General features: G+C 39.6%; 1 protein-coding gene across 4 annotated transcripts in view; it reads left to right on the top strand.

Moving 5' to 3' along the window:
• Positions 1–19,866, top strand: part of LOC309714471 (uncharacterized protein) — an 81,936-nt gene that overhangs the window by 43,002 nt on the left and 19,068 nt on the right. For 3 of the 4 annotated variants that reach the window (XM_082546965.1, XM_082546964.1, XM_082546967.1), the window contains 9 exons: positions 559–669; positions 11,967–12,077; positions 12,195–12,305; positions 12,652–12,762; positions 14,744–14,851; positions 15,051–15,161; positions 15,380–15,487; positions 15,919–16,029; positions 16,903–17,013. In XM_082546965.1, coding sequence (XP_082403091.1) covers positions 559–669; positions 11,967–12,077; positions 12,195–12,305; positions 12,652–12,762; positions 14,744–14,851; positions 15,051–15,161; positions 15,380–15,487; positions 15,919–16,029; positions 16,903–17,013 — 993 coding nt within the window. The remainder of the gene's footprint in view (positions 1–558; positions 670–11,966; positions 12,078–12,194; positions 12,306–12,651; positions 12,763–14,743; positions 14,852–15,050; positions 15,162–15,379; positions 15,488–15,918; positions 16,030–16,902; positions 17,014–19,866) is intronic. The other variant, XM_082546966.1, reaches the window with a different exon arrangement.

Here is a 19,866-nt window from a genome sequence, read left to right as displayed (position 1 = left end):
TGGTACAGGTATAAATTCCAGGTTAAAAATTCCTGCGGTGCAGCATGGTGGTGGAGTGGTTAGCACCACCCAGAGAGTTCCTGCAGAGTTTGAATATTCTCCCACAGAAGGATAAAGAGGCGTGGCCGTATCTGAGACATTATCAGCCTGCAGGGAGCGTACGAATGTCAATGCAAAGCCCTTAGAGTCTAAAATATGTGTGCCCGTCTCAGACACTCCATCAGGCTAACACAGGGCAGATAAACTGGCTGCTGTTGTCTATTCTGGTCTTGTTATCAGTGTTATCACATTCAGAGCTCCTGGGTGCCTTTCTGCCCTCCTCCTTCTTTGCTGCAACATATTCAGACTGATTTTATTCTCTTTGAAGAACACAAGAAACATCCAGTTCTTCCTGTTTACCTGGTGTTAGTCCAAATCCAGTGCATACAGACAAAATAAGCACAATATTAGTCTGAAAAGGTGACACTAAAAGCTTTTTGCAACAGCACATCTTCTCCCATAATGCTGTCCGAGACAGAATGTAAAAACTGTGATAATGAACGTAACATTTTCCTGCAGGTTAAATACAAAGAAGCAGGGAAGAAAGAGGCCAGCAGCTCTCTGTATCACCAGCTCCCTGAGACTCTGGAGACGCAGCACGTTAAAGAGGTTACTGAGCTGCAGAGCGAGGTACACACATCCATTATTCACATTCACTTATCCACTTTTCATGAAGTGGAATATTAGAGCACCAAAACATTAGAGAGCTATTCCCTTCTTTCCATGTAAAATCTAATATTTAGTTTGAGTTTGTCAGAGCTGGCCGGTGTGACCATCGTCTCTGTTTGCTGGCAGCTGTAAAGATGTGTTTAAGGACGACTGCGTGAACGTTTTTTCCTGTAAAGTCAGGTCTATGAGAACGTTGTGTCTTCGCTGCTGTCTTGCATTTTTTAAGCCGAGACACTGAGTGCAGCGTTACTCCTCAAATATTTAATAAATGAGTCATATTTTGCACTTTGAAGACGCTCAGCTGAATGTCTGGGATATTTCCAATGCTGTTTGTAACAGTGAGACCTTGTCTGCATGATGTCACTGAGGAACAGAAGTCTTTGTAAAGAAACTCAGATATTCAGCAGAAAAACAACAAGTTAGAACTGAGAGTCTGTAAACAGCAGAGTTTATGATTAATTCTCTGGTTTGGAGGTTAGATCTCTGTAATCACTGCTGAATTTGTTTTCATTTCATAGTATAGCAAGTAAGTTCAGTCAGACGCTCAGCCAAAGCCCATCTTCAAACTTTTAGAGTGAATCTTTGAACTGCTGTGGTGCAGGTGTGGTGCAGTCCTGCAGGACAGTGACTGATGAAGGGGAATAACAAGAGGAAGGTGTCATTGCAGCCAGAGCAAAGTTTGTACTCAGGAAGTCAAACAGAGGGAGGAGATTCTTCCAGAAGATATTCCCCTTTTCCGGGGTTGTTAAGATAGAAGTGGAGAACATACTGGGATGAGATCATGGACTGTATATAAAAGATGGACATACAGTGGGGCAAAAAAGTATTTAGTCAGCCACCGATTGTGCAAGTTCCCCCACTTAAAATGATGACAGAGGTCAGTAATTTGCACCAGAGGTACACTTCAACTGTGAGAGACAGAATGTGAAAAATAAATCCATGAATCCACATGGTAGGATTTGTAAAGAATTTATTCGTAAATCAGGGTGGAAAATAAGTATTTGGTCAATAACAAAAATACAACTCAATACTTTGTTATTGCCAACAAAGGTTATGTTACAGAGGTCAAACGTTTACTATAGGTCTTTACCAGGTTTGCACACACAGTAGCTGGTATTTTGGCCCATTCCTCCATGCAGATCTTCTCGAGAGCAGTGATGTTTTGGGGCTGTCGCCGAGCAACACAGACTTTCAACTCCCGCCACAGATTTTCTATGGGGTTGAGGTCTGGAGACTGGCTAGGCCACTCCAGGACTTTCAAATGCTTCTTACGGAGCCACTCCTTTGTTGCCCGGGCGGTGTGTTTTGGATCATTGTCATGTTGGAAGACCCAGCCTCGTTTCATCTTCAAAGTTCTCACTGATGGAAGGAGGTTTTGGCTCAAAATCTCACGATACATGGCCCCATTCATTCTGTCCTTAACACGGATCAGTCGTCCTGTCCCCTTGGCAGAAAAACAGCCCCATAGCATGATGTTTCCACCCCCATGCTTCACAGTAGGTATGGTGTTCTTGGGATGCAACTCAGTATTCTTCGTCCTCCAAACATGACGAGCCACTATGATGTCACCCAGTGACTGAAGCCTCAGCATTAGTGTTTTGGCTCCCACAGTGTTATTTTTTGGTTAACAAAAGTGCTTATATCTAAATAGCAGGATGGGCTGCTAAGTAATTAACTGACACTACAAAGTTAGCAAGCTAGCCGTACAGGTGCATTGCACAGATAGAGATACCTGCTAGTTACTGCTAACATCCAAATAAACTGAACCACATCCATATTATTTATCAGATAATTGCATGAAAAAGCCCCAAAAGGCTCCAGTTCAGTGATTCCACACAGCCGAGGTGAGGGCTCATAGACAGCTTGCAGCTACGCATCTGTCAGCCAGAGCATCCTGTAACACGACATAACTTTCAGTACTCATAAAGTTTAAACAAGTGAGTTAAAAACCCTCAACAGCTGCGTCTGTTTCTGCTGTAAAATGAACATTTCTTATGACTGACTCGTTTATAGAGCCAGCTTCAATTAATAATAATAATAATAATAGATTGCATTTATTTAGCGCTTTTCGAGACCCTCAAAGCACTTTACAATTCCACTGTTCATTCACTCTCACATTCACACACTGGTGGAGGCAGCTACAGTCGTAGCCACAGCTGCTCTGGGGCAGACTGACAGAAGCGAGGCTGCCATACCGCGCCATCGGCCCCTCTGGCCATCACCAGTAGGTCGTAGGTGAAGTGTCTTGCCCAAGGACACAACGAACAAGATAGACAGAGCTGAGGATCAAACCGGCAACCTTCCGGTTACAAGATGAGCTGGTCACTAGAGGAACTGCAGGTTTTTGGCAAAGGTGACTTCATGTTATGTTGTTGTCTTTCTGTTATTGGAGTTTTCTGTCTATTTGTCACTAGTTTGAAACGTTCTTTATAGTAGTTTCTATAATTTAATTGAAGTTTTTTTAATCAGCAACAAGTCACAACAACGTTGGCCTCGGGGCACTTTATTCTGAAAGGTAAAGATCCGACAGTATTGTGGAGAGAACCCCAGCAATCAAGTGACCCCTTGTGAGCAGGCACATTGTGATTGTGGGAGAGAAAAAGTCCCTTTGAAGGGAAAGATCCTGTGAGTGACGAGAAAGAGAAAAGAAGAGCAACAGGTGGATACTTACCTACATGTACTTTCTGCAGTGAATAGAGCTGCATGGGCATAACCAATAAAGGACTTTAATCTTTATCTTATTGCACACATTGTAATATTATCATTATGAATCACTCAGTATGCCCCCCTCTGGTGCTGCACTTTATTTGTTTTATTTAGATTCTGAATAATGCACAGCTGCTTCTTTTGTTTCCAACAAATGAACAGGTTGCATTTTATTTTAGTCGAGTTCAGTTTCCTGAGTCACGCTGTAACGTTTAGAGCTGTGCAGCAATAAAGCTGTCATCCTTAAATTAAAGGGCCTTTGTTTTATTATCTCTGGATCATAAAGCTGTGTTTGTGATGCAGGCAGGATCCAACATCAGCAGCTCTGTAGGACCTGACGTGAAACAGTTTTTACAAACAGCGCAGAGGTCAGTTCTGTGTAAATGAAGCATTTCCATAAAACTGAGACACCAGCTGCTGCTGCTGTTACTCATCTGTTCAATCTGAGACCAGCGAGCATGTCACAGAAAACTGACATTGAACAATAAAAAGAAACTAGAAAGCGAAAATTTCAGAACAAATTTTAAGTGTGCCTATGCCGCTGCCAATGAGTGTAGTTTGCCTTTAATGTGGTGCAATTAGTGCAGGTTGCCATTTATAACACTAGGGGGAGGGAAATTGAATACAGCTGATTTTCAAGTTAAGGAAAAGTAAGCTGTATTGTGATCTCTGCTATATGCAGTGCAGCATACAGAGATGAGAGAAAGATGCTCCAGTTGCACCATTACAAAAGAAGTTAATAGATATAAAAGAAATAAAAGAAATTATGTTTAAGTCTGAGGTGTTCAAGAGAAGTTACAATTTAGATTTTACAGTTTTGAGTCGTTTAAAGTGAACAGTTTAACAGATTGTAAGCCAAAGTAAGTTTTCTTGGTAGAAAAAAAAAAAAGTCCATTAAGCGGTATTCAATTTGTATTTCAAAGGTATTTTAATGTGAAAAGGGAAAATACCACATGCAAATTTTGAAATTTTCCCTTGTGGGACTAATAAAGGTATCTTATCTCATTCAAATTATATTTTGTACAAATACCATTTACAATAATGTATTCCATTTAAACATGATATTTAGATTGTGGTAAACAGCAAAGCAACATAAAATAAGGAAAAAGGAAACCATTCAAGTAACTTTATATTATGAACCAAAGAGTAAGGCAAAAGAATAAATGAAAAGCATACAAGCATTAATGTATATAGATAAACCCAACAATCATGACCCCCTATGAGCAAGCACTTTGGCGACAGTGGGAAGGAAAAACTTTTGACAGAAAGAAACTTCCGGCAGAACCAGGCTCAGGGAGGGGCAGCCATCTGCCGCGACCGGTTGGGGTGAGATGTAAACAAATCAAAAACCGTCCACAGAGCTACAGGGGGCACACTGGGATCGCAACAGCAGCCATAGAGGCTTCTTTATTCTCTGTGCACACAACTTTTTATAAATGGTGAAAGATGCAGTGGTAGCCATTTTGTGTCTCTGGTACTGGGTACAGCACTGTATATGGTGCAGTCTGAATTGTGAGTCATTGTGATACCTGGCATGAATTGATTTTTTTTGTTTGTGCCTGTAGTTTGGATCAGATGCATATTTTGTTCTTATGTATGCCCTCTTCCTTTCTCTGACATGATCCTCTCTGTATTTCTGGCCCATGTATTTTTTCTGTCTGCTTTGAAAGTCAGCATCCGTGTTGTACCTTTGGACCAGATATTGCTTCTGTCTGATTTTAAAGTTGGGATCCGTAGAATATCTTCTGATAATGTAGTCCCTCTTCTTTTGTTGAAAATGAGGATCACTTTGGTACTTCTTCACCTTGTGGGCTTTTATTACTCCTTGAATTTGAGGATTTGCATAATAATTTCTGTTTCATAACAGTTTTTGTTTGTGGTAATGACAGTTTACAGCATATTGAGTTTTCAAAGTCTGTAATTTTTTCATTCAAAATTTGTGACAAGTTGCATATCGTTCCCTTTCGTGCCTTTTTTTTGTGCGTCTTCTTTGCCACTTGATCAGATGAAGATTTATCTTTAGGTTCTACATTCTGCCTCTGATTTTTTTTGAGCGACGAATAGCTTTCCGACGTCGTTGTTTATTTAATTTGCACACATTCCTTGTTGTTTCTCTTTTATTATTAAGTTCAAGATTCTCTTCTTGTTCTTTCCTGATGTTGCTTGTTGGATCGACAGATGTTTCAAGCTGATATTCACATGAAGCCATTTTGTCTTGTGATGAGTTTGAAGTATTTTCTAACATTGTCATATAGGTTTGGGCTGATTCTGGTTGAGGCACTTGCACAGTGGGATTTGTGGTTCATCATTTTGTGGTGATGATGTAGCTGTTGCTCCTGTTGACTGTGCAGGCTGTTCGTTGTGAGTGCTGACTCTTTTGAGAGAAACAGGCACAAACTCATATTTTGCATACTTGCCTTGATTTTGAAAAAGGTTATGCAAGTGGGTGATCAGGTCATCCACATGAGTGAAAGTGAGCATGACTGCTGTTCCATTTGGCTCAGATAAACCTGCTGCACTTCTTGAATGTGAATCAAATAATCCATACCTCCCAGATTTGTCACGGAAAACTGCAATGCACTGAGGTGAGACCATGAGCAAAGCATAGTTCACATCTGTTGACAGACATACAAGGCGACTAGCAAGAGGCAACCACCACTCTTTTCTTTGATAAGTTTTGTCTGGTGTTTTCAGGTATCCATACCTTATGTTGTCCATTTTCACACTGTAGACATTTATGTCGGTATGAACTTCTTTGGGCAGGTCTTCCATGGTCAGATGATCTTGTGTATAACACCTCTCCTGCTGAAGATTTGTTTTAATCCAACAGTAGAGTGCATCTCCCTGTTCAAGCACCTTATCAAGTCGGGCTGTGTTGAACTGGTGTTCCTCATTAAGGTAGGCCAGGAATGTGAGGGCATTACATGTGCACTGATGATTTCGAGAGAATTCTGTGTACCTTTCATCACTTTGACAATGAGTTGCACTGACACACCAGAAGTGCTGAACTGCGTTGCTCTGTAGCTCCTCTGTCAGTAGTTCTTCATTGATGTTGTGGAAAGGCTGATCAAGGAATGGTAAAGGTGACATGTTATTGTTTAGTATTTAATGATATGCATTTCAAGGTTGAGCAAAAACATATGCAACTCTTGGTACAATGATGTAAGACATTTTTAAGTTGCAAGGGTTGTATAAATTTCGATTTTCTTGTAAAGTAACAACATTTTTAACTATGGTAAAACAATTCATAGTCGTGTTACGTTTTGTAAAGAAATGACACAAAATTCAGTTACAGGTTAAATGTGATTCAAACAGAATACACTGACATCCATCTTGATAAAAGATGTCACAAAGCCATGTTTGTATTTATTTGCACTGCTTTTCACTGTGGATGTCAATTTATCTGAAGCTTTAAGTATAAAATGGTATAAAAGTTTTTTCTGAACAATATATATAGAAATAGCTAAACAGACAGAAATAGCTGTTGAGATGTATATTTAGTAAGAGTTAGCAAGCATACGTAAGGTGAAAGACTAAATATCAACCCTGGTGATTATACAGCAAAGATCACATGCATACCAATTGGTTATAGACATTTGTGGGCATACCTTTTTAGGTGGAGAATTTGATGCTGTGTGGAAATCATCAGTTGCCCAGACTCGTTTTGCTGGTGGACGAGTGTCTGAAATCTGATAATGGGTTACATACAGTTAATCAAAATTATAAAACCTACTAACAGAGTTGAAACAGAGTGTAACACTGGATACTTTAAAGAAAACATGAAACAGTAGTGGTTACTAAACTTACAAAGCAATAAAAAAAAAAATCCCTGCTGTTTGCATAATGGTGAGATGTAACCATTAATATGTCTATAACATGTAATTGTCTGTTGTAAATTCTTAATAAGAGGAATATTTTTTGATATTTACCTTGATACCTGGGGAACATAAGGAGGTGGGTCTATCCTGTGTTTCCAAGGATAACCTGGCTGGTGCCATCTAAACCAGGAAAAAGGGTATAGAAGACATTAAGTGACCTGACACATTCATTTCATTTAAATGCTCTGCATACCATGCACTATTATGCCAGTTGTGTGATATTGTAACAAAAAATCCTAAACTGTATGGGTAGGCGTTCTTAACTGTCTCAAACGTGTTTCGAAAACTGTTCAACTGTTTGTGATCACTACCATATCTTCATTACCTGGTCAGATGGAAAACTACTGACTGCCTCATCTTGGTTGTGGCCAGTGAGCATTGGGACAGCAGGATCGACCAGGTCAAGTTGTTTCCAGCGCTTCTTTTGTGCCTGGGATCTTTTATTTTTTCTCGGCATCTGGTAGAATGTCAGCATAAAAACAGAATATCAATTGTTGGCATTTAAAGCATGTGAACAGACCGAGCTTTCATTATAAGTCAAGCAAAATAACCAGGTAGCTGCATTGGTAGCCAAAAGATTTTACACTGACGTAAATGGACAAACAGTAAACAAATCAATAATTCTGATGTTTACCAGCAATTTGTTATTTTAACCCTCTGATACATTGATAGACAAGATGACTACAAGAACAAAAAAAAAAAAAAAAACTCTCTTTTCTTTAAATAGACATATTGATAGTGTCACTACCCGGTCTTAAGACTTTGTTAAGTAAAGTTCCATAACAGTTTGTATTAGAGATGGCACGATACCACTTTTTTATGTCCGATACCGATATCATAAATTTGGATATCTGCCGATACCGATATGAATCCGATATAGTGTTTTTTAATCAACAAAACTGTTTTTTTTAAATATCTTGCTGCATTTTGTAGAAGTTCATACTCAAGTTTAAAACAACAACAACACTAAAGCTATTCTGTTATACCTGTATGCAAAAAAATATTTCATAGTTCAGCAATACTGATCAATCTAATAAACTTAAACCTACACCATCCTCCCTATTCTGGTATTTTAAAGAGTACTTAGCAGAAATATTAAGCAACCTAACTAATAGAGTTCCAACTCCCAGCAACAACAAAAATTAAAAAATAGGGAACCACCCCTCACGCGCCACCTCATGATGCTTAATCGACGTAATCAACCTTAATTTGATGCAGTGTGAAAAAAAATGCACAGAAATCTTTCAAGAAATATTAAATAGATTCAGCATCTTTCTTCAACAAAATTGCAGACTGCACAGATGGTACCTTCCCAAAGGAAAAAGGACTATAGCTTACTAGGGTATATATATTAGACTTAATAGTCACTATATACAGTAATTGACTTCTATTCCTTTTACATCAAATTAAAACTTTGGGTGTCAGATAATTATTTATTAAAAGCTCGACATTTTAAATGAGAATAAGAAAGAAAAGTATGTCTTTGTGCCCCCTTTTCCCAGTTAATGCCCTATCGGCCCCCCTGGCTAAACTTTGCTAGATCCGCCCCTGCACAGTTACCAGCGTCAGCTACGTAGAAAAAGATCCTCGAGTAGAAAGTAATATTAAATAAATTCTAACAACAGCTTATCAAGCTTAAATGTGCTGCTGTTGTTCAGCCGCTGGTTTCCTCTTTCTGGTGCAAAGTGGGCCAAAAGCAAACAAGAGAGACGGACTCGCGACAGAAAAGCCGATCAGCTGATCGTTAAGCAGTTTCATGATTGAAGTAGCAGCAGGAGAGGCAGTCGCTCCATATATCGCTTGTTAAGCTTAACGCAGGAATGCTTTACAAACATTCAGAGATGGACTTACACACTTGCTGTACTTCTCTCGGGGATAACTTTGTCGGAGATGAAATGCCGGGTTGCTAGCGAAGCTCCACATGCTATCCAGACCACCGACAGGTCCCGCATGCCACAGCCGCTCTATCACGTGATGCATACTGCTCCGATGGCGTGTTGCAAGTTTTGTGAGGTGCTTTCGTGATATTCAATGGATCGGATTACATTTTTTATTTTTCTCTGATATCCGATCCAGTAATTTAGATCAGTATCAGACCGATACCGATACGTAATATCGGATCGGTCCATCTCTAGTTTGTATATTGTAATTGGGAAAGTGATTACCCGGGTATTTTTGAAAACGCAGATTTTTCTATGCGTTTGCACCTTTCGTCCACACATAAATGGCGTTTTTGGTCACTGAAAACGGAGATTTTTAAAAACTCCGGGCAGGGTGGATATTTTCTAAAACTCCGTTTTTGCATTTATGTGTGGACGAGAAAAACGGAGAAAACGCAGCGTCAAAGATGTGCGCCTTTTTTGACGTCACACTGTGCGCCACGTTATTGTTTCGGTGAAATGAATTTCTACAATACTATTACTGTTAATTCTACTCTCTGCAGTGTTTAAATGCTTACATATACACACAGTTACTGTCCCTCCACACATACGACTCGGTTCTGCTTCTATGCCCCAGCTTTGTTTACTTTTTCCTGCCGAGGCTTCTAGACTTCTGATTGGCCAACATTTCTACACGGTTAGGAATATGGTGTCACCTGCTGCTTTGGCATGTTCATAGCAGCGTTTTCCTTCATTTCTGCCTTCACGTGTGGACGGGATTATTTTTTAAAACGAAAACGGAAAATATCAGTTTTCAAAAATACCCGTGTACGTGTGGACGTAGCCCAAGAGGGATTTCAGTACACAGCAGGATATTCACATTTGTAACCAGATATTTACATACACTTTAGGGAGAAAACATAAAACATTTTTACTGTACAACATCAATTTAGAGTAAACTTTTGTTTTAGATAAATATTTAAATATATTTTGAATTAGTTAAATGTCAGAATAAAGAGAGACAGAGCTGTCTATTTTTTATCACTTTCATCAAATTTAGGAGTACATGTACACTAAGTTTATTGTTAATTAATAAGAAACTCCAGACGATTCCATTCTGAGCTGAAGAAGCTTCTGATAGGTTAGTAGAGTCCATGTGAGTAAATTGGTGGCACAGCTGTGGATGCATATAAGGCAAAACACAGAGCCTGTTTCTGTGACATGGGAAAATCAAGAGATGTCAACCAAAACACCAGGAAAAGAATTGTGGAGCTCCATAAGTGTGGCTTAATTTTGAATACAATTTGGTGCCATTTACAATTAAGAAATACAGATATTTGTTAACTTTAAGAGTAAAGAGAGAAACTATGTTTTTTATATTTATCAATCTAAAAAAAATAAACATTTAGTCTGATTTGATGTTACAATTAAAAAAGTGTTTTGATCTGAAGAGTTTGTAAATATCTGTATATTTGATGATTGTCAGCACAAAGAGAGAGAGAGGTAGAGAGAGGAGAATGAGGACAGAACAGAGACAGAACAAGAGCAGGTGAGACACACATGTTAGTCACATGGTTGTTTACCAAAAGTATCAGCGTATCATAGGTCCTCATGTATCTCGTACCTAGTGTTTCTTTTTAGGTTTGTTATTTTTCAAATTCTATATTTATTAAGTTATGCAGCTTGTTTGCACAACAAGGATAAATAATTATATGAACTTTTCTCAATCTAAATAGTGGACTTTGGTAGAATTAAAAAAATAAGTGTAGTGCAGGTCTATGATGATTTTTAGTGCTACTATCATCTAGTTCTGATTCTGGTTCTGTTTTGGTCAAGTCCCAAATAGTCCTGATTTTGAACTCTTGTAGTCCTGTTTTAATTCCGGATCAGTTCTGGGTCTGGTTGAATTGGGGTTTAGTCCTCGTGTCTTGATGCAGCCCTGACTTTTTTCTGCCTTGCTGCTTAATTAAAAAACTAGTTTAAGGTGTCCTGCATGTGTGATATATATTTTTCCCTATATGAAGTCATTCCTTTTTGAACAAAACTCAAAACAGAGCCAATTAATCTTTCAGTCATTTGCACTAAAATCTAAATATTTAAAAAACTATAAAAGTCATAAACACCAAAAGTCATAGCATACTAGTCCAGACCCAGCCGCACAAAATGATATAACATATGCAACCCTTGTCTCAAAACTGTGCGGCACATAAGCGCGGGAAAATTTTCACTAAAATATTAATATTTGAAAAACTATAAAAGTTATAAACACCAAAAGTCATAGCACACCATTCCAGATCCAGCTGCACAAAATGCGGTAACATATATGAAGCTTGTCTCAAAACTGCGGGGTGAGTTACCACATCATTCCAGATCCAGCCGCACAAAATGCGGTAACATATATGAAGCTTGTCTCAAAACTGCAGGGTGAGTTACGTGGCCAAATTTTAGGCGGAAGATTGAGAATAATAAGAATAATAAATCTGACGAATAGTAATAAGTGTGCCTTTTGGCATAGGCACACTTAATGAAGTCCATCAGTGGTTTGGACTCGTTACAAACGGCTTCATGGACATCGGTCCATTCATTCACTCACTTTCAGCTCGTTCAGAGTTTCCAGTTTCACAATAAAAGATAAAACAACAATAACCACCAAACTGGGCTGAGACGGAAATATTTCTTTATTACGATTTTTTTTATGTAAACTTTATTTCTTCAGAGTTCTTGTTCTGTTTGAGTAAAAGTCACGATCTCAAATATTTACTTGATATTTAGTTTTGCTCTCCTTGCTTTCTAGAACAAGTACAAGCAGAGCGGGAAGAAGGCGATGTCGTCCAGTTTGTACTCTCAGCTGCCGCAGACGGCCGAAACGCAGCTCGCCGCCAAGATGTCCGACATGCAGAGTGAAGTAAGATTTCAGCTGCTGTTCCCTCGGTTTCTTCTTCGCTCCTGGTTCCTCCTCGTGTCTGAATTAGTTCAGGATTGGGGGTCACTGGGCCTTAGGTCTTTCTTTTTCCCTCTGCAGTGTAAATACAAGGAGAACGGCATCAAGAGCCTCTCTCAGAGTCTCTACTCGCATCTACCAGAAACAGCCGAGACTCAGTTAGCACGAACTGTGTCTGAGCTGCAGAGTGAGGTGAGGAAAACGAGAGCATTTCATTTTTAGTTAACAGGATCATAGAGTTGTTGTGTCTGTTCTTGACTGTTAAACTAAAAGTGATTTAGTCATAAATCCATCCAAGTGTTTTATTATTACCTGCACAATAAACACAGAGGATGTAACTTTCTAAGAATCAGTGACTCAGTAGTTATTATCTTTACACCTGCAGACGCTGGTTCAAAAGTAAATCACAGTCCAAAAAGTGTCCATGTTTACGGTCTGTGAGCCGCCAATGAGACTGATGGCAACAATGTGGCTTTTTAATGTTCGGTTATGTTGTTTTGAACCTGCAAGCAAATATTCTGGCTGATGTTTTCTTTAGGCCAAGTACAAGGAGGCGAGCAAAAAGGAGGCGACCAGCTGTCTGTACCATCAGCTGCCTGAAACACTGGAGACTCAGCATGCTAAAGAGGCTACTGAGCTACAAAGTCAGGTACGAGACGTGACTGTCAGAAAACTATTCAAGAGATTTACGACTCTTTATTGATTTTGTGCAAGCATCATTAAATCATAGCAATCTCCCTCACATGGCACATGATAAATACCTGACATACATAAGAATACAACAGGCTGACACGTATTATAAAGTACATATTTTCCATACCAATATCAGTGCTGTTATTCTCATTTATCTGTGAATTTTATCCACCTTTCCAGGCACCCAGGGCTTGATGTTTTTATATGTTTAAAAACTGCAGTTTCTGCCAAATAATAATCCATCTGTTTTGAGAGGACTGGAGTGAGGAGCCAAATACAGACACCAAAGCAGATGGAAGTAACAGAAGTCAAGCTTTTATTTCAGTTTATAGAAAAAAGTTCCAAAATTATCAAAGTCCAGAAGGTGAAGTAACACAGATATCCAAGAAGTAAACACGAAGAAACATGGAGCGAATAACAGCAACAAACAGGGCTGCACATAAAGACGCCTCAACAAGAATATTGATAGTCTGGTACACGGCTGCCGACACGCTTCTTTGAGGGGTGGCTGTAGCTCAGGAGGTAGACGAGGTCATCTACTGATCAGAAGGTCGGTCGTTTGATCCTTGGCTCCCTGTAGTCTGCATGTCAAATATCCTCGGGCAACATATTAACCCCAAGTTGCTCTCGATGCATCCATCGGAGTGTGAATGTGTGTGAATGTAGTTAGTAAGCACTGAAAAGCAAAGAAGAAAGTGCTTGTGTGATTGGATGAATGTGCACTTTGAGTACTCGGGAGTGTAGAAAAGCACTATATAAGAATCGGAGCGTTTACTGCTTACACAAAGAGACGCAGGAAGAACGCAGGTTAAAACAATCAATGACACGTGAGGAAAGTTCGTTACAACAGCAGGAAAACAGAGTTATTAAAGAAAGAAAACAACAGAAAACTTGGTTTGAAAAACAAAAAGACTGGAATAAAATCCACAGGAGGCAACAAACATTTCCACAGAAAAAAGGAGGAAAAGACTGAAGTAAGAAAGTCAATACGTACATTTTTCTACATGTTCATGTACAAGCACAAATTTGGCATCACTGTACACCTAAAATATTAATGCAGTCAGATCAGTTTTGTTCCCGTCACCATTCTGTTTCTTATATGAAAATAATTATTGTGTTTTTTTTGCAGTAGTTCAGACGTTTAAACTGACATTTAAAGGATAAAGTCCTGAACATGATTTCATGTTTAAACGTTTTGAAAAGGCCTCAAGTTGGAGAAATGATTTCTGAAAAAAAGAAATAAAATTAAAAAATAATGTTGTTGTATCAGGATTTTATGGCAGATTTTGTTTGTGTACTTTTTTGTACACGAGGGTGTCAAAAGGGTGCAAAATTTCAGGAGGGCACAAGGGTTGAACCCCCTCCACACACAGACACACACACACACACACAAAAACCAGGTACTAAAATAAAACCTCAAAACTCCACGAGTGCAATTAAATAAACACATCAATGCAAATAAATGTGTCAATTTTTATTTCAAATCAGAATTAATTAATTAAATATTAAATAATGACTTAAATGTAGAATAATGTTGTTTAAAACATTTAATACAGTATTTATCTGTTTACAATTGTATTTAATTAATTTCACTTTTAATTGATGATTTAGTGTTTGAAGTTTTGGTATCGGGTTTAAATTGTCAGGTGTTTGTGTGTTTGTTTGTTTGTTTGTTTGTTTGTTTGTTTGTTTGTTTGTTTGTTTTTCAGCAAGTTCGGGGTCCATTTTTGATTTCGTTTTTGTTCGGCTGAGTTTGAGTAGTTTCTGTCTGTGTCTACCATTTTTTCTGCATCGATTTTTTTTTTTTTAATTGAGCTTGACTTTGATCGTTCTCCCGCTCATATAAAACGTCTGTAGATAGAACAAATTCTGACTTTTTTATGTAGATTTTTTTCTGTTACGGTGTATGATTAACCGAGTATGTCTCTGCTCTCCAGGTGAAATACAGGGAAGGTAAGAAGGAGCTGAGCACCAACCTGTACTCACTGCTGCCTGAGACAGAGGAGATCAAGTTTGCTAAAGCAGTGACGGAGCTTCAGAGTGAGGTGGGCGGACGTCCGCAACGTGTAACAACATGTTGGTCCAATAGTTTCACTGCAGCTTGTTCTGTGTCATAAAATTGCTAAAAAAAAATAAATCCCAATGATTCATCGTGTTGATGTTGTTACAACATCCTAATTTACTGTTCTCATTTTTTTCTGGACTCTTTTTCATCATCTGACTCTGCATGTTTGTGCGCTGCAGAATAAATACAAGCAGAAAGGCAGACAGGACATCGGCAGCAGTGTTTTCCATCAGATGCCGGAGACCAAAGAGATGGAGTTTGTTAAGCACATCTCAGAACTTCAGAGTGAGGTGAGCTGCAGCATGCACCAGATTTACTCATTTACACCTATTTAGGTCAAATTTGACAAAATATGCTTCAAAACTGTGGAGTGTTTAGAAACTAACAGCCCTGTATGTTTATGTCAAGTACTGTTCTGTTCATGGTATGTAAATTTACTGCTTCTCTCAGAAATATAGCAAATATATCTCTCAATGTGTTTTTTCCTCTGTGCGTCTGGCTCTTCTAGTCAAAATACAAGAAGGACAAAGAGGATCTGCCCAACACTTTGTACTCGCTGCTGCCTGAAACTCTGGAGACTCAGTTTGTTAAAGAGATGGCTGAGACACACAGCGAGGTGGGAGCTGTGTGTGTTCACAGTTTGATTGCACATTGAAAATTAAGCATGTATAAAAATAAATCAAATACAACTCTGTGAATGTGGGGAATAAAAAAGCTTTCTGTGTTTGCTGTTTTTGCTGGTAACATTTTACTAACGTCTGGCTTCATGAACTTACTGTAAAAAAATCATAAATATGGAGGTCTTTAATTTGGATTTTCTTTCTGTCAGCTTTTTCAGTTTTAGAATTGAGTGTCATCTGCAAACAGCTGTATATTCTGTGCTCCCCGTGCTCCAGGCCTGCATGCTGCATACTTCTGTTATAAAGCTGTCAGTGCAAGCTCCAAATCTATTCAAACACAGACAGAATCAGATGAAGTGTGAGGTGCAGGCGTGTGCTCAGTGTCACTGAGCAGTTATTAATCTCCTGTCTTGTTTTCATCACCCAGAATAAATACAAAGAGGCGGGTAAGAAGGAGATGGTGAAGTGTCTGTACTCTCTGCTGCCCGAGACCAAAGAAACTCAGCATGCCAAGGAGCAGAGCCAGCTGCACAGCAAGGTACATTTAAACATGCAGCCACTGCTCTCTGAACCTTCATGAGCATGTTGTGAGTCAGCAGCAGGTTCGCTTTACAGGCGGGATTGTTCCCATTTGCTGTTTTTGAACAAGGCAGGGCCAAATATCACGACGCACTTCCTTTGAAGTACCGGTGTCTTGATACAGAAGTGCTGATGTTGTATTTATAACACACATTTAATCGTTTTGTGAATGTTTGTGCAGCTCTGGTTGGAGACTGTCTCTACCTTTCAGATTCTTATTACAAATGCAGAACAAGTTAACAGTGAGATTTACCTGCTTTTCAGATTTTCTGTGCATTACAGTATCATTGGCATGAAGGTTTTTTGCTATGATAACAGTGTTGTTTCTTATAAAAAGGATGTTTGTGTAGTAACAGAAAAAATCTATTTAAAGTTTTATGGTTGAACATTGAGTTTTCAGGCAGGATTTGCTTTATTTTTGCCTCATGGGATCACGAGGGAGCAGCACATGGGAACAACTGCATTTCCATTTGTTTACCTGTACACATGTGCTGCTGCACTTTCTGATGTTTTTTAATCAGTCTGTAGCTCGGTGCAGTGTTTCCAGTTTAGAGATGAAAATCATTAAAATCAGCTTAACTGTGTAAGTCAGGCAGGCGTCATTACATTCTGTTAGACCTCAGCACGCACAACTGTTGTGATCATATTTTTTGAGCAGATTTATAATGCATCAGCCTCATAATAATAAATATTTCATTATGAAATCTCTAATTATGCAGAACTTTAAAATAAATGCTGGTGAGACAGCAAAGCAAAATGCTGCACTGCTTTTTTAAAAGACGTCCTGATGTGGTCGGCGTCTGTTGATGTGGTTCACGTGTTTGTGTCGCAGAAAGCTTACAGGGAGGAGAGCAAGAAAGAAGCCGGCTGTAGTCTCTATGCCCAGATGCCCCAAACCATCGAGACCGTGTTTGCCAAAGAGCTGAGCAAGACACAGAGCGATGTGAGTGTGACGCCGCCTTCACAGCATCAAGTCAGAGACACCAAATCGCTATTCGCGCTCAGTTTAACGAGCAAACGGAGCAAATTTGAGATATAAAAGCTGAGCTTTTGAAAGAGCAACAACAGAAAAATATTGAACTTCTCTGCATGTTTTTAAGCAGCAAAGCGATGAAACGTGAACATGGTTAGACAGATGTCACACCTCTGGAATTATAATCCACTCGGAGTTCACATTTCTAACTAAAGAGCAGATGGGAGGCATTTAAACAGCAACATCCCGCGGTCCTGTGTTACACACACACACAAATACACACACAGACACACACACAGACACGCTCATGGGAAGTGTTTTGTGAGTTGGTATCATTTTGTCTGTAGAAGCGTGAAAACAGGGAGCAGCTGTGTGGTGCTCCAGAGCCTGAGGACACAGACACTGACCTACTGTCCACCACACACACACACACACACACACACACACACACACACAGTAGTGGCAGATTGAAGCTGATAAACTGGGACAGGCACACACTTCTCACAGACTCACTGCTGGAAACTGACACCTGTGACAGATTTTACAAACTGTCCACGAGCTGGACGCTGCTGGTGTTCATGAGCATGTGATGGTGAATCTGGAGAGAGAAAGGATGACTGTGTTTCACACCTTTCAACAGTTCCCAGAAGAGTGCTTTGGATGAGAGATGAAGGTGTTAGGACAAGATGGATAAGATGCTCGAGGAAGTATAAAAAGATAGTCAGGATTAAAAACAGAAGGAGGCAGCTGAGTGGTTAAAGGCCTGTCCATGTCCCAGCTGAGGTGTGTCAGGCTTGTCCTGGTGGGTGGAGGCCTCAGGGCAGATTCCGGACACTGGAAAAGTTGTGTCTCTGTAAGCTTGGGAACACCTCCCAGGACAACAGGGCATCTGTGCTTAGACTCCTGCCCCGTCACCAGTGTAGGTGGAGTTAAAGACTCAAAGAGCATCAACAGTTAAAAAGTAGGTTTTATTTCAGATATGAACAAACTGCAGCAGAGAAAGGTCTTCAGCAATCACTGAAAGCTGTGCAAAACTCAAATTCTCTTCAGGATGTGACTGATGTGATGCACAATCATGGTCTTAGTGAGAGCTCTGATGTAGCTGTCTAAAGACATTTGGCACAAAATGCCTGACGCAGCCTGCTCTCCTGTCTTTGTCCCGGCTGTGTTTACAGCCTGTCTGCTCCAACTGATTTGCACATGCTCACAGACAGCTCCACCAGCAGGGTAGCAGGAAACTTGTAATTGCTCATGATTGTACAGAGACCTGCTTTTGCTATTTTCTACATTAAGCTGAGCAAAGACTTTAAATTGTTATGCAAACTGTTGCTGCATCTTGCACTTGAAATAGCTGTATGGAAATAGTCAGGGGAGGAAAATATGTTCACTTTAGCTCAAAAGTGAAATTTTGATTGTCTAGAAGAGTTAAATCCACTCTGTGGTGTTTTTCATTTCTGGTAACCATGAGTGATGTTTTTTACAGGCGTGACACATCGTTGGCGTGGTGTCAGTGTGAGTGGAGCAGGTGACGGTCCGGTGCATTTACTACTACAGAGTGGGCGTCATGTGTTCCACCTCCTGGATGCTCTGCCCTGTCTGTTTGTTTTGTTTGTCTTTTCCCAGCATGTCAGCGTGTGTGAAGTAGACAGTTTTCAGCTATGTGCTACATGTGACCTGATTCTGCTCAAACTGTCTGAAGTGCTGGTGCAGAACACGAAATTCTCTGTTTATTGTACGGATGTTACACATGAGGGGAATTGTTTGGTGTCAATCAGCCCCGAGGGCAGAAAATCAAAGCTTTGGGTAATCTGGGACGCGGGCCTGATCCTCCTCTGGTTTCATGTCTGCTGACCGAGCAATGCGACGCTAACTGGAGCGCGAAACGTAGACCGCCTTTACATCAGCAGCCCAGACAATCCCAGTGTCTGTAAAACCCTGAAGGAACAAACCAGGACAATACCGTCCAGTATGCTGGTTCCAGTATCAGCTCTTTCCTATAAAACCAGTTTATTAACCTTCCTACTCAAAGGGTCCAGTTTGCGGCCAATAACAGAGCCAGATCAGTTTCTTCAGTCTGTCTGTTCTTCACGCTGCGCCACATGTGCCGCAATAAAAATAAAATGAAAAGGAGAAGCTAAAAAAATTCACCTCATTTAACAACAACAACAACATTTTATTTTCAGGCACCAGTAAAGACACTCAAGGAGACCTTACAAGCAATTAAATAACAGTTTTATCCAAACTAGTTAAAACTCATACATCACTCATTAGTTTGTCCTTGTACTCCTGATATTATAGTACAAGTTTACAGATATGCAGCTGTTTTATGTTTATATGCAATATATCTAATGTTTGACAGTCTGCAGTAATTATTATTATTACAGTAATTATTATTTTCTTCACAGATTCATAGACCTTAAGCATTTTTTTAAATGTAGGACTCTTATTTCTTTATAAAGAAATGACACATTAGCAATCAGTTGGTTTTTGAAACACGATTAAAGCAAAATCCAAACAGAAGGCGGCCGGTTTATTCTGCAGGCCTTTTAACTTCACTCAGTTTTTGTATTCATTTGTGCATCACGCTGTGAATTCCTCATTTTCACAGTTGGAAGTCAGCTCGTCTTATTTTTAGACAAATGAACGAGTGCGCTTTCAGACGCAATCCAGCACCAGGATGAATTAGTCATCTGATGTTTTCCTCCCTAAATTTATCAGGCTTCTGTTTCTCTGCGTCTCTCTTTTCAAATCCTCCACATCTCCTTTTCTTCACTTATTTAATCATTTTTTCTTCCTCAGTCCTTTTTGACTCTCTTCTGTCTC

This window comes from Aulonocara stuartgranti, assembly GCF_965226115.1.
Source record: "Aulonocara stuartgranti genome assembly, chromosome: 9".
NCBI classification, from domain to species: domain Eukaryota; kingdom Metazoa; phylum Chordata; class Actinopteri; order Cichliformes; family Cichlidae; genus Aulonocara; species Aulonocara stuartgranti.
This window is presented reverse-complemented; position numbering and strand designations above follow the sequence as displayed.